Below are 15,759 nucleotides of genomic sequence, written 5' to 3' on the forward strand. Positions count from 1 at the left end.
TGACTTTTCTGCTTTCTTATTTATTCTCTGTAGAGTCATTATTTACATCTCTATGAATATTAATCCTATGAATATTTTTTCAATGTGTTTTACTGAAGTGTATTATTCCATTTTCTGTTCTGCAGAAGGACATGAACCACATATGTAAGAATCATTAATGACTGTACCTTCTCCTCATCTGTTTATATTTTCAAACAGAAGGTATCCATAACCAGATGTGGAATAATGGAGGACAGTGTTACCATACCTCTAGGCAGTAAAATAAATATCTGCCAACAGCCCTCACCTCCAGCTCTTCAGGTAGGCTATCAATAAATATTGCATATGTAGTTTATTATTACAAGTTTGTACACTTTTTTCATACTTCATTCTTACAATTTATTTTGGAAATTTTGTTTTTGTTGTCTTTTTTTGCTTTTGTTTGCCTCATAGTATTCTTTTTTACTTGTTTTTGTTTTTAGATCCACAGTGAGCCTTTTGCTCCTTTCTTCCTTTGTTCCCTGCTCATTTGCCCCGAGAAAGTAGAGGCTAGGGTTGCCCTGAGGTTTGCCTTGGATATCATGCCAGGAACTGACTGTTATGGACTGAACATATACTGGCTTTACCATCCAGATTTGGACTCTGTTCACCCACCAACTTATTTGGATTAAAAATTACCACTGGGACCCATATTGGAAGCTGAATATACTTACCGACAGATATTCTTACATTCAAGTTTTCATATTCAACTCACGTTTTACGTCCAATACCAATTTGTACCAGTCATGTGACACATTTGATATGCATTCCCCTTGTCTTAACTTGCTAAGTGTGCACTACTGAATTCTAAAATTGAGGTCAGCGACACTAATTAACATGAAAAACACTACATTCATATATGTATTCTTATTATGGGTTTATTTTGTAAATGTTTTTGCATCACATCTCTTTTACCATCCATGATCTACAATATTTTTCCTTGTGTTGCTTCTTCGACCAGTGTTGGTTTTTTTGTGCTTTCCAAAATCCACTCTTATGTTCTTTTTTCTTAAAAGTACTTGATTTGTGTAAGTCTTCATATTTTGGTTAGACTTTTTCCTATTTTTGGTATCATGTTCTGTAATATATTTGCTTTGCATGTTTTACTAACTTCATATCAAATGTTTTAAATTTATGAGATGAAGAGCTTTGAAATATTATGGAATAATAAATGTCATCAGCATGTTAATGTTTATGACTAAAAACAAATGTATGACATGCAAGCTGATTGGTGGCTGAGTGATATTACTGAAGAGATATTACAGAATGGTGTGAGAAAATGACTCTGCTTTTGAGAATAACACCATATTCTAATGTAAATAAATGTGTTATGGAAAGATAGTGTCTGTATGTATTTCATTTACATAGTTCTGTTTTTTCATCAAATTTATTCTTACATAACAAACAAATGTATGTGTATATATACACTCACAAAGCACTTTATTAGGAGCACTATATTAATACTGGGTAGGGCAACCCTTTGCCCTTAAAACAGCCTTAATTCATTTTGGCATGGACTTCACAAGATGTTGGACATTGCTTTGAGATTCTGGTCCCTTTTGACATGATTGCATCATCCATTTCCTGCTGATTTTCCAGGGGCACTTTCATGCTAAAAATGTCTCATTCCACCACACCCCCAATTTGTTCTATTCGATTCAAATCTGGTGGCTAGGAAGGCCACTGACATATGCCAAACTCATGGTCTTGTTCATTAAAATAGTTTGAGATGGCTTTGCTTCATGATATGGTGCATTATCATGCTTGCAGTAGCCGTTAGAAGATGGCTAAATTGTGGCCATGAAGGAATGCACACAGTAAAGCAATGATGAATTTGTTTTAATAGGGTCCAAAGTATGCCAGGAAAACATTCACCACACCATTACATAACCTTCACCAGCCTGGCCTGTTGACATAAGGCAGAGTGAGTCCATGCATTCTGACCATACCATTTGCATGCCTCAGCAGAAATCGAGATTCATCATATCAGGCTACATTTTTCCAGTGTTCAAATGTCCAGTTTTCACGTGCCTGTGCCCACTGCAGCCTCAGCTGTCTGTTCTTGACTGACAAAAATGGAACCCAGCATCATCTTCTGCTGTTGTAGTCCATCTGCCTCATAATGTGCTAATAATGTGCTCAGTCAGTGTATATACACCAATTTATGTATTTGATGTCCTTTCAGTGACTGGCTATTGTTATATTCCAGTTTCCACTATTTCATTTGCCAATGCATCTTTGCCTCAACCAGGTTAAAGGGAATGCAGCTCAGGTGGCTCTACATAGATCTGACAAGAAAACAGTGAGGAAGACCTAACAATCTCATAGTATATGCTAATTAAACAGGAATAGTAACACTTTATCAACAACAAAATACAAATAGCTTGTAAAATTAATTTAAAGCACTCATGAAATGTGATTCTCTACACAGGACTGGCCTGCAAAGCTTTTTCATTTGTGTTATATGAATCTTTGTACATTATTGGTCGTAGCACTAGAAACTTCCTTTAACTATACCTATGCTGTTTTTTGTATGTCTGTCCACTGAAGCCAGTAAGAGAGAGTCCAGAAGTAATTACAATCACAGATGGTCTCCCTTTTTCTGCTCATTCTGCTGACTACTTTGCTGACCTTCCTGCTGTAACCCTGCCCAATCCTCCACCTCCACCTGTCCTCCAAGATAGAAGTAATGCGGTAGGTTACTTAAAAGTGCAGTTCTCATCTGCAGTCTCTGGACACCACAAATCACCACATTTGTCCTAACGGATCTCAGCTCATAAGTCAATTATCAATAATTAATAATTGTCAATTATTTCACTAAATGAGTTTCATCAGGTGGGTTGGAGCAGGGAATAGTGGAAACTGCACAAGATAGGTGGTACACAGGACTGCCCTAAAAAGGCAGAAAGCATATGACATAGACCAGGAGATAGTTGTGTATGCTTTAAGTCAGCATGCAATCAAACTGACCTTTTCAACCTTGTAAGTTTATGTACCTGGTCAAATTAAACATGGTTCATCACATCTTTTACAAGTAAACAATCTTTATTTTCTTTTTTTACATATTTACTCACTTTAAAAAACATCTTCTGAGTTTTGATTACAGCACTGTTTAGCAGCAGGTGGGGAACAATAACATTAATAATAACAATAATAATAATAATGTTTCATATCATCAATAGTACCATGTTTTACAGTATTCCACCATACAGAAGAAAATGCATTGTTTTCCAATTCATATGGATTTTAAAACAAAATCCAAAGAAAATCATTAATGTAATGTAATCAAAATTCTGACATTACAGAAAAATTACATTATGTGTATGTATATATCATGAGTATATGTGTGTATATTTTTGTGTCTTGTTTTAGGATGGAGTCCCAGTGAGGGGTAAAAGGCAAGGGTAAGGCAAGCTTGCAAACAAATGAATGCTTTTCATCCCATAATTGAATAGATGTTTTTCTACTGTTCATACAACACTAGAAGAGCTCGGACAACCTAATTCTGTACACGTGATCTAACCCACACCCAGAAAGCTATGGTAATTTTTTAATGAAACTGAATTATTTGCAGGTCCAAAACATAGTATTTAATTAGCATTTTGAATTAGCTTTTTTACATATGTGTACACCAAAAGTATCTCATGTGTTAGTGTGTCTGCAGTTGTGCTTATAAGACTGAATGGTCAGCCATCAAGAGCATTTTTGAGGGCTCTCAGATGCTCATTGACTTGGCTTCTGCATCTTATTATTTTTATTCTATGATCACTGAACTGAAAGGAAGTTTCATTGCTTAACATAGGTTTGCCTTCTGACTCACATCCCTAGGATGGAGCCAGAGGAGTGGAGTCAGTGGCAGAGTGAGTTCCGAGGGCAGATTCGTGCACTGCGACACTGGCTGAAGAGCATGGAGATGAGGCTGCCTCCTCTGGATCCTGCAGTAAGTCATACCAGTCTGCACAACAAAAGCTGCATATTACATTTGTGTAATAACATCACACTGAAGATGGTTAATTACAAAAATACTAAGTAAATAATTCAATGTATTATATACATGCCTCCACAACTATTGGCACCTCTAGTAAAGATGAATAAACATATATACAAATAATATTTTTTTTATTGCCACCCCCCCAACAAAATTCTTAGAAACTAAATGTAACAAGCAAATTTTTGAAGTTATATAAATTAATAAAGTTACATAAATGCAAGCATCAAATTCCCTGCATCTAAACTAAAACCACATACTTCTATACTGCACATACTACATTACTGAATGGGCTTCTGTTGGTGGTGTACTATTTTTGACCTTCTATTCTGTATGGTAGTATGCAGTTTTGAACATTCTTCAACATGGGGCAAATAAGAGAACATGAAAGTCAAATAAGAGAAAATTGTGTTTACCTTCATACGTTAGTAAATGGTTCTAAAACACAGCTATTCGTCTGAAAATGCCCACATTTACATTGCCCTTCCTGTCATCTAACCACAAACGTAACTGTCTAGAGTTTGCACTGGGACTTTGACAGGAACCGTGTTCTATGGTCATATAAAATGATGACTAGAGTTTAGAATCATTGACCAACTGTGCTTGAACACAGAGGAATTAGACTTCCGCATGTAACCTATCCATGCAGTGACACTTGCACACTACTGAACGCACACACTAGGGGGCACTGAACACACTTGCCTGGAACAGTGGTGAGCCATATCCGCAATGCCTGCGGAGCAGTTGGGGGTAGGTGCCTCAAGGGCACTTTAGTCATGTCCTCTTAGCTCAGGGGATCAAATCAGCGAACGTCCGATCACAAGGCTTGTTCCCTAACCTCTGGCTCATGACTGCCCTACACTGACTTCACTGATCTAAACCCAACCATACAAGATGTTGTAGGAGAAGATTAAGTGCTATTGTATTGATAAAAAGAGGTTGTGCAAAGTATTGAATGCAGGGGTACCAAAAATTGTGGCACGTTTTTCTTAAAAAATACATCTTGATAAGAGATTTTTTGGTCTTGTCTCTATTGTGTTACACTGTCCCCGTTGTGCAGGGGTGTTTATCCCTATACTGACTGTGGTCTAGAAAGTGTGCTGTATGTGTGTTTGTATTGTGCACACGCGTATATGTGTGTGCAGTCTAGATATTACATATGTGTGTTTCAGAAAAATTAAGGACAAAAGTGTCCTGACTTTGTACATTTTCACATATATTGACAAATATCCACCAATTACTCCTCACTAATCCTGGGCATTATCTATAAATAATTAAAACAATGGGGACTGTTTGCTAAAAGATCACAATTTAGGTGGCCTGAGTAGCAAGTGCTTTTTTATATCTGTCCACTTTTGCATATAGGGTTTATATCTTACAATACATATATTATGTGAATTACTGTATGTGTGTGTGTGTGTGTGTGTGTGTGTGTGTGTGTGTGTGTGTGTGTGTGTGTGTGTGTGTGTGTGCGTGTGCGTGTGCATGTACGTAAAAAGAGAGGGAGAGAGTTCTTCAACAGCAGTAAACTCTGACATTACAACCTGGGGGGCCTGGCATCACAGAAGAAGAAAAAGAAAGAGAGAGAGAGAGAGAGAGAGAGAGAGAGAGAGAGAGAGAGAGAGAGAGAGAGAGAGGTGCATTTGCTCTGAGGAGAGAGAGATCCAGGCAGGCTCTTTTGTGCTATGAGTGGACAGGGAGCGGATGGGGAGAGTGGGGTGCAGTGCTGCATTGGAGGCCCTCTTCACACATGAGCAAGCACACAGAAAGCACATTAGACTCAGATTGGAGGATGAGAAAGGAGAGAAAACCAGGAGTCCTCTGATCCACCCACAACAGAGCTGGTCATAACACCTTTGTCATCTGTCTTATCTGTAATGGGTTAATGACTACATTTCAGCTGCGTTTCAGGGGGCTAGACCCTCCCACAATTATACTCTAACATTTTGAACAGCAGTTCTGTGTGATCTAGTTTGAATGTAACACTGTTAATAGTGACTATAACACTGTGTTATATTCACTATTAATGCTATTAATGCTAAGCAAAAGCTGCTTCTTATCACTGGCTTATCAAAAGTCATAATCACATTTTTTTAAATAGCTTCTACGTAGTTGAGCATTTTTTGATGTAATGAGTAAAAATGGTTAAAGCTCACTTAAAGGTACATTAGATACATTATCATCCTTTAAAGTTTTAAGAGTGTTTTGCCTACTCTTATGAAGTTACTATTTTGGAGATACTAGTAGAAGTAATTGAGTTTTCTTCAAACAAAACATGTTCCTGGATCAGTATTCCTTTTAATTCATTACTGTACTACTAATCATCACAGTAATTCACCTCCTTGGTTGGTCTGCAGGTATTTACTCATGACCATCATTCCCATGTTGATCTTTACAGATTTGCTGATACTGATTCAGGAACATCATTACCATATTCAATGTTAATCCATTACAACAAATGAACACAGAATCAACATGAAGATAATAGCCCTAAATAGCCCTAAAGAGTTCATCTATCAAGGATCAAAATGGTGATGATAGCCTGGGTAACAGTTGCTGTTGTATGTTTCTGCGGGGCTTTTTTAAAGGCTCTGCTAATGTTAGTTACAAAGTAATAGTGCTCCTTAGGACTAATGCGGTTAAACAGATTTATGCATGTGCCTCAGGGAGGTGCAGAAGGCACTCAGACTGCTTAAAATGAATGTTTTTCCCGTAAAAGTAAAGGAATATTAATTCAGTCTCATGTCTTAGTTTAAGAAAAGTCATATTCACCTAGGATATGACATTGTTTAAGCCTGCTAATGTACCCACTTCTATCCTGTTATCCTACAATAAATTTGTCTGTATGGTTATTTGTTTTTTATTGCATTGCACAGTTAGCCTGTTCATTCAACACCATCCGTCCATCCATCCATTTTCTAAGCCGCTTCTCCGTCAGGGTCGCGGGGGGATGCTGGAGCCTATCCCAGCAGTCTTCGGGCGGAAGGCAGGATACAACAGGATGTTCATTCAACACTTTATTTCAAATTCATTAAGTTCTTGAATCACTGAATCTTGAAACCTATTATTGACTTCATGCCTTGCTTATGAACCAACATCCTGCAGTAGTGCTTTTGTGATAGTAATACACTGAGCCTGGAGGTACACATTAGTTAGCAACCCCTGCACACACACCACACACACACACACACACACACACACACACACACACACCTTTCTATCTCAAGCACCTCAATACATGGAGAGAGGCACACACCTGTCTCAAGAACACCTGTCTCTCCATTTTCTAAAAATCTGTCTTTAAAAATCTTTTACGTTTGTTAGAGATAGTTAAAAGAGCGGGTTTAGCCCATTACATGTGATGTTATATTTGTGTTCCCTGTATTACTGTGATTGTTTGCAAAGACGTTTTCCTAAACTTCCTTTAGCTTTGTAATAATTTTAATGGCAGAGAGCATCTTTAATAGAGTTACTTATATGTTCTTATATAAGTTACTTATATGTATAATGCCTCTCTTTTCTTTGCTTAGTACAAGACTGCCACCGCTGCTTCTTTCTGATTGCCAGTGTAAGGGCCTCTTCCCTTTTGACTTCCCGCTGATGCTGAATAGTTGGATAAAGGCTGTGTGTCTTAAAGGTCTCTCTTTTCCCTGAGCTCTGCAAAGCAAAGTCTGCATGTCAAATAAGCTGAACACAACCTCCAAACAGGCCAGCAAAAGGGTTGAGTTCAAGTTTACTATTCTCTGTTCTCCATGCACTCTTTATGGCAATGAGCAAACACCAAACCTCCCCTTTGCTCCATAATGTGTTTGGGAAGGGACAGCAAACTTAAAGCTTGCAGAAGAGGAAGTTTCTAAGAATTTCTTGAGAAAAAAAAATGTAATACTTCAAACATTTTCATTTTAGGCTGTGGAAACAGAAATGGTCAGTTTTAGGTTTTATGTCTTTTACAACAAACACAAATAAAGCAGAGAGGTGGACCTGGACTGAGGAGAAGACAAAAGCGTTGTCCAGAAAAGGCTACAGTATTTCTAAATACATAGTGCTCAAACAGCTCTGTGCAGCATATGATCTCTCGCGTAACAGCTCTAATGAAAACAAGAATACAAGAGAAATAAAATAGACATAATTTCCTCATCAGTTGGTTATGGAGAAGTCAGGGATGCCGAAGGAACACAAGGTGTGACGTACATGAGATTACAGATGGAAACATGTCAAACACTATTTTTTATTGATAAACCAAAGCTTATCAAATGTGGTAACAGTTTTTAGCAGGAAATGACATCATTATGTAAAGCAATTGTATTGCTAAAAGTTAGTGTTATGGGAAACGTTGCAGCAAAAATTGCTATTTTTTTATGCATTTTTATTTCGTAGATTGCAATTTTCAGAGAAAGTCAATGTAAACATTATTGTTTAACTTATTGTTTAACTTATTGTTTAAAAATTATTGTTGGCTGTAAATTAAATTATGTTATTACAAGGGCAAAGCCCTGCTGTTGTATAATTTACAGTCATAATTAGTTTCTGAAGCCTAGCTCCATTGTGTACAGAGATCAACCTGCTCTGTTACCCAGTAGGACCTAATCAAACAACAATACACTTGCAGGAAACGTGTGCTGTTACATTATTTGCTTTTTAACAATTTCTGTCAATGTAAAATGTCAGATTACATTTTTCTGAAGAATCAGAGTCAGTTTAATTTGCCAAGTATATACACGAGGAATAAATTGTCTATATATCTAACCAGTACGTTTAAGAATATTCAAGAAAATATGATATAAACATAAGATGAAACATTCATATACAAAGTAGATGCCTATGGAAATACATAGATATAAGTAGAGTCTCTAGGGATGCATCCTAAACACCTGCCTCTCTGCACAGTCAGATGAATGTCAAAGTAAGACAGAAATGTTAGCTTTGATAATAAGCTTTCACGCCAAAGCTGCTGAATAGATGAATCAGAAGGTATTTGAAGTTGTTCATTCTTTTATTTCCCCCTCAGTGACTCAGCTTCCAGTATCCCAGACCCCGCAGCAGGGAAGCCCATCGTTCCCATCTGTGCACACACCCCTCACACACTCTCTCTTCTGGGAAGTGAGCTCTAAAGTGATAAATTACTGTGTTTGTCAGCTGGTCCTTTGGTTTTGACCCCCTTTCTCAAGAGCGATCCTTTTCTACATATTCATTTATCACTTTGCAAAAGCCTCATGTGAGACTCATGGAAAGAGCATGTCTGCTCAAGTGCTAATTATTGTGTATTGGAGGACCCACTGAGGTCTTATTGAATTTAAACGCAGGAGAGACAGTGAAATGGTGGGGGAGGGGAGCACACCAGTAGGGTTAATCCACTTTGCTGCTCTCAGGTCTTCAGACACATGGGGGTTTTGATCAAATTTGGCCTCATCTGTAACCCATTTGGCATCTCACTGATTCACCCCTACATTACGCTTTGCGAACATACAGAGTCCATTCGTTTCAACATTGAACAAGGAATAGTGAACAAGATGGAGAACTACATGCCATCCCCTTAGTCCAGCACCTGATGGGTGGGACATACACAATACTGTGCAAAAGTCAGAGACTACCATTTGTTTATTTAATTTTCAGTCAAAATTAGCAGAATGAAAAAAGCCAAAAACATATATTTAGCACAAAATTACAAAGAAGCCTCAATATCTATTCACATAGCCTGAAAACCATTCAGTGATGTTGAGGTCTGGACTGGAGTGGTCAGTCTATTGTTCTGAGAACACCAAGAGTTTCCTTTTCTCAGTAACGGCTTCTTGACAGCTACACGTTCTTTCAGACCCATAGTGCTGAGTTCTTCTTCTTACAGCAGAAGATTGAACAGGAACACATTTGTCTGATAGTGACTGTTTTGTTGATCTAACAGATCTTGGTTGTTAGGAGTCCCATTTTATCTATATCTTGTAATCGTTTTTTGAAGTTTTAGAAACTCTCAACACTGTTTCAAAACATACCATATTTGCTTTGATTTTCGCCGAGCTTATGCAAATAGGTTATCATATATCTAATCACATTAGAAATATGCTAAAAATGAATACCTTGTACTGTAAATTAAATACATTAGAGTGGTCTTGGGCTTTTGTACCGTGAATGACCACTATGTCCACTCAAACAACTCACTGATATCATGGCTCTGTGCCATGTTATGAAACTGTGCCAAAGCATTTGCTTTCGTAATCCCGTTCTGTCATTCATGCTTCAGGGATCAGGTTGGATGCATTGATGAGTGGTAAAAGCCACAGCCTGAGACAGTTAACAGAGAAAGACTTTGTCAGAGGGAACAATTCAATTAGCTCACTGAAGAGACGGCTGTGTTAGGAGCAAGGATCAGGTGTCTCACAGACTGGAGCTTTTGGCAGGCGCAGAGTTTTAACCACTGCCAAACCCCTGACACAGAGGAGACTCACAAACACCTAGCAGCTAGCTAAAACACTGCATTAAGTTATACTGAGCTCCAAATTTACTTGATAAGGTGTTTTGCTCGTGAGATTGAACAAACATTCTAGCCTGTGCAGGCAACTGATAAGTCTGAAAATCACAATGTATAAAATAAATAAGACTGTATTTTTTGCTACTGTGTAACATTAAAACAAATAAGGCACAGCAAACAGTGTATCAGATTGTTTACTGTCCACAGTGTGTTCATTATGGTTCCTTTGTTGTCATAACAGAAATGACAGTGGTGATCAGAGGTATCCTGCGTGGAGGAATACATAAAACAACTGCCTGTGGATTTCTAATGTGTTTTGAGTTGGCAGTATATTTTACACACGTGGACAAAATTGTTGGTACCCCTCGATTAATGAAAGAAAAACCCACAATAGTAACAAAAATAGCTTTAATTTGACAAAAGTAATAATAAAATAAAAATTCTATGAAAATGAACAAATGAAAGTCAGATATTGCTTTTCAAACATGCTTCAACAGAATTATTAAAAAAAATAAACTCATGAAATAGGCCTGGACAGAAATGATGGTACCCCTGAAAAATGTGACCAAACGGACACGTTAAATCAAGGTGTGTTCACTAATTAGCATCACAGGTGTCTACAATCTTGTAATCACTCAGTGGGCCTATATATAGGGCTACAGGTAGTCACTGTACTGTTTGGTGACAAGGTGTGTACCACACTCAATATGGACCAGAGGAAGCAAAGGAAAGAGTTGTCTCAGGACATTAGAAAGAAAATTATAGACAAGCATGTTAAAGGTAAAGGTTATAAGACCATCTCCAAGCAGCTTGATGTTCATGTGACTACAGTTGCATATATTATTCAGAAATTTAAGATCCATGGGACTGTAGCCAACCTCCCTGGAGGTGGACGCAGGAGGAAAATTGATAACAAATCAAAAAGACGGATAATACGAATGGTAACAAAAGAGCCAAGAACAACTTCTAAAGAGATTAAAGGTGAACTTCAAGCTCAAGGAACATCAGTGTCAGATCATACCATCCGTCGATGTTTGAGCCAAAGTGGACTTAATGGGAGACGACCAAGGAGGACACCATTGTTGAAAACAAAACATAAAAAAGCCAGACTGGAATTTGCCAAACTACATGTTGACAAGCCACAAAGCTGCTGGGAGAATGTCCTATGGACAGATGAGACAAAAATGGAACTTTTTGGCAAGGCACATCAGCTCTATGTTCATAGACGGGAAAATGAAGCATTTCAAGAAAAGAACACTGTCCCTACTGTGAAACATGGAGGAGGCTCTGTTATGTTCTGGGGCTGCTTTGCTGCATCTGGCACAGGGTGTCTTGAATCTGTGCAGGGTACAATGAAATCTCAAGACTATCAAGGAATTCTAGAGAGAAATGTGCTGCCTAGTGTCAGAAAGCTTGGTCTCAGTCGCAGGTCATGGGTCTTGCAACAGGATAATGACCCAAAACACACATCTAAAAACACCCAAGAAGACTAAGAGGAAAACACTGGACTATTCTGAAGTGGCCTTCTATGAGCCCTGACCTAAATCCTATTGAGCATCTTTGGAAGGAGCTGAAACATGCCGTCTGGAAAAGGCACCCTTCAAACCTGAGACAACTGGAGCAGTTTGCTCATGAGGAGTGGGCCAAAATACCTGCTGAGAGGTGCAGAAGTCTCACTGACAGATACAGGAATCGTTTGATTGCAGTGATTGCCTCAAAAGGTTGTGCAACAAATTTTAAAATATTAAATTAAGGTTACCATCATTTCTGTCCAGGCCTATTTCATGAGTTTATTTTTTTAAATAATTCTGTTGAAGCATGTTTGAAAAGCAATATCTGACTTTCATTTGTTCATTTTCATAGAATTTTTATTTATTATTACTTTTGTCAAATTAAAGTTATTCTTGTTACTATTGTGGGTTTTTCTTTCATTAATCGAGGGGTACCAACAATTTTGTCCACGTGTGTATATACTGTCCTTTTGCACTATAGTCACCTGACTTACTTTTATCTGGAACATTACATGGAATTATGGAACAACTGAAATTCAGGAGGAGGACCGTGCCTGGAACACCGCTTCCTTTCAATCTAGCACACTATGTATTCCCATCCCTATCTTTTGTTTCCCATGACAAAGTTTTCAGAATCCCCACCGCCACCCGATCTCCTCCCTGTTCCTCAGTCCTAAATCAGTCCTATCACAGGTAAAAAAGGGGGTGGGGTCCAGCCTTCTAGCTCCAGGCAGAAGTCATCCAGAATTCCAGCCCTAGTTCTCAGAGTTCAGTCAATTTTCCCTCATACTACCACCATAAGTTAAAGGCACAGCCCAAACAAGCAAAATGAAAGTTAGTAGAAACCTTGAAAGCAAAAACATACAATGTGTTGGATGCTCTGTTTCTGCATTTCAGCCCAGTGAAGTTAAATAACTTGACCTTATAAGGTCTCACTGTTGATTTCACTTTCCCAGGACCGTCCAGACAACAGGCATTGTTTCTCTTCTTTTTCTTCACCACTTCCTTTTGTCCATTTTATATCCTGCACAGTCTCAGTTGGGGGGATGGGTTGAGGTGAATAATTTAAGTGCTTAGTGTAGTGGTTGCATGATCCCCTCTTGCACAGCTCCCTTTGGAATTAGAGTGACAGACTGATGTGAAGTGGACATGCATGCCCTGTCTCTATTCTGATAGCTTTCATCCCATTCCGTCATCTCTCCTATTGCATATTCCTTCTTTTTCTCTGTTCTCTGCCTCCTGTCAAAGAAGTGGTCCACTCACTTGAAATGAGTGCCATGCACCCCATTGCCTTGCCCTACTGCTGAGCCCCCAAAGGTTGCAGCAGACCTTGAGGACATTTTCAAAAGCTCTGTCTCATACTCTCTCAAAAAGTCCTTCACTCCAGTATTCTCTGTGCTCTGTGATGCAAAGTGATTATTCCTCATACAGCTCTCTCTCACACAGGGTCACACCCGACCCTTTGCATTGTAAGGATAAAGCCAGCAAATGCAGTAGGGAACAGTGAATTCACACCTATTGAGGAAACCCTTCTGTGTTTGAAGCATGATGTTGGCAGATTCTGACAGTTTCAGAGATTCATGAGGTCAACAAAAAATCTAAGGTTGATTAACACAAAGTGCTCAGCTGATGCTTCGGCACAAATTGAATAGGCTGAAATTAGAAGGACAATTAACTGCAAGCCCCAGCTGCCTGTGAAGAGTTAAAGATAATTGGTAGAGTGCAGGTGCGATGTGGATGAGAGTGTGTATGAGAAAGACAATGAGTGTGTTTGCACCACACCTGTGCTCCTGCCCTCCAGGGTGACATTGCACCTGCTAATACACCTGGCCACTCCCGTTGCTCTCTGTATCTCTCACTCTCTCTCTCTCTCTCTCTCTCTCTCTCTCTCTCTTTCTTTCTCTCTCTCTCTCTCTCTCTCCCCATAGGGTAAAGGCTTATTTGAGATCTGACACCTCGCTTAACTAGTGATAATAGTCTCTCCTCCCAAAGGGCCCAAGGGGAAGACAAAGAGCTTATTTAAAGAACCATATATTTTTCCTGATTCAGTACATTATTGTGGACCCATAATACTTTACTGAGGGGCAGTTTTTGTAAAGCTACGTGATACTTTCATAAGCCTTTACCTGATATAAACCCTCCTAAACTTTTATAAAGGCTTATACCAATAAATGTCAGTTGTCACAAAGGACACTTTTGATGGTTTTTATGTCAATTTAATGTATACAAACACTATATATCAATGTATACATCTCAATGCATACAAAAATATAGGTCATTTGCCATGAAATTGGTACCTGTGGAGCTATATTCATTTTTTATTTATTTTTCCTGCACTCTGTTGGAATACTGAATGGAAACTATACACTGAAGGCCTTCTTCTTTATAATGATGGATCTTATTTCTGATTTCTCTTCAGCCTTTTGTTTGTTGTTTGGCAAGTTGCAGACTGGAAGTGAGTCGAAAAAAAGTAATCAGAGATATTTTACAGTAATTAGACCTCTTTGTAGCCGTGGTGGAGGATAGTGCACAGGCTTTGAATAAAGATGGGGGTTGTGTGGAGGGCTGGATGGGTGGGGGTCCCTCCTTTTGTAGCCTGCCCTGCTCGGCCCTGCACTTGCTGCAGGAGGGAAGGAGACCGAATGAGAGCAGGCAAGAGTGGGGCTGGAGGCAGCTGTCACTTAACATGTGAATGTTTAGGGGGGCAGCCTGGGATCTTTATAGAAACCCCCCCAACCCTCTTTTTCTCCCCACAAGCGGCATGGAGTTTCAGAGCCAAAAGAGGATCTGGGGGAGGGGCTAGCAAAGGGAGGGAAAGAAGGAGAGAGGGAGGTGAGGGAGTGTTGCGCTGTCCAAATGTCTGGCACAAGAGATACACAAGAGCCAGACAGTTCACACAAGAGGCATACGAACCAAACTGGACTATACAAGAATCTCTGAAGGGGAACTTTACTACAGCTCTAACCTGGAGGCAGTGGAACTAACTGGAACTATTGGGCTCTAGTAGCGGCACATCCCATCAGTTGCCTCAACAAGAAAGGAATTTCTCTGTCGGAGAGGGTGCAACAAAGAGGAGAGGGAGAGAGTGCTGCCAATGGGAGGGGGCGGCTGGAAGCAGAGAGGGACATTGTTTGCCTGTGACTGTGGGCAACGGAAAAGCATGGGTTATCTCGCCTAATGTGTGTGTGTGTGTGTTTAAGAGTGTAATTGTGAGTGAGGGAGTGTACACAAGTGCAGTGTATATGTCCATAAATGTATTGGTCCACCTGCTGAGAAAGGAGGCCTGCCAAAGGATGCTGAAAGCTAACAAGATTTTTCTTCCCTGGTTTGAATGATGACAGGGGAGCCAGTGGAATTGTTTTGTTAGTTTACCCTCCTCTGTGCTCAGGGGTAAGTATGAACTACTGTGTCCTCAACGGTCAAAAACCGCCAAATCTTTCAGCCCGGGGTGGGCTCTTTCAAACTTTCCACAATAGGCTGCCTCAGCAGGGAAAGGTGCAGTGTGGCTGTGATGCTATGTGGACCACTCTCATTTTGACCGAAGGGGATTTGGCATGAATTCGTTATGAGCAGGAACAGCTTGGAGGAATTTGGTTCTCATTAGTTCTCTCTCTGAAGAGCATGCTTTTGTGCTTGCCTCGTTGCTACTATTGTGAGTACATTTTGCTTTTGACAAAGTTTGATTTAGAAATATAATCATTGCAAATGCAAGCTCATAGCATTACCTGAAATATAAGTTACACTTTCAATTTTACATTATTCTATGGTGTCTTCATCTG

General features: G+C 39.3%; 2 protein-coding genes across 27 annotated transcripts in view; both read left to right on the forward strand.

Moving 5' to 3' along the window:
* Window positions 1-1,355, forward strand: part of plecb (plectin b) — a 157,909-nt gene extending 156,554 nt beyond the window's left edge. For all 22 annotated transcript variants that reach the window (XM_037536870.1, XM_037536871.1, XM_037536872.1 and 19 more), the window contains 2 exons: window positions 199-300; window positions 462-1,355. The gene's annotated coding sequence lies outside the window, so the exon portion shown is untranslated. The remainder of the gene's footprint in view (window positions 1-198; window positions 301-461) is intronic.
* A 1,036-nt stretch (window positions 1,356-2,391) lies between these two features.
* The window catches only part of macf1b (microtubule actin crosslinking factor 1b), a 39,766-nt gene continuing 26,398 nt past the window's right edge, over window positions 2,392-15,759 (forward strand). The window contains exons 1-3 of one of the 5 annotated variants that reach the window (XM_037536884.1): window positions 2,392-2,712; window positions 3,391-3,422; window positions 3,847-3,958. Coding sequence is in view for 2 of the 5 variants with exons in the window: in XM_037536889.1 (XP_037392786.1) it covers window positions 3,848-3,958 (111 nt within the window). In the remaining 3 variants the exon portion in view is untranslated. Of the gene's footprint in view, window positions 2,713-3,390; window positions 3,423-3,820; window positions 3,959-14,837; window positions 15,633-15,759 lie in introns of those variants that run through there. The other 4 variants (XM_037536889.1, XM_037536888.1, XM_037536885.1 and 1 more) reach the window with 4 other exon arrangements.

This window comes from Pygocentrus nattereri, chromosome 3 (assembly GCF_015220715.1).
Source record: "Pygocentrus nattereri isolate fPygNat1 chromosome 3, fPygNat1.pri, whole genome shotgun sequence".
In the NCBI taxonomy this organism is placed as follows: Eukaryota; Metazoa; Chordata; class Actinopteri; order Characiformes; family Serrasalmidae; genus Pygocentrus; species Pygocentrus nattereri.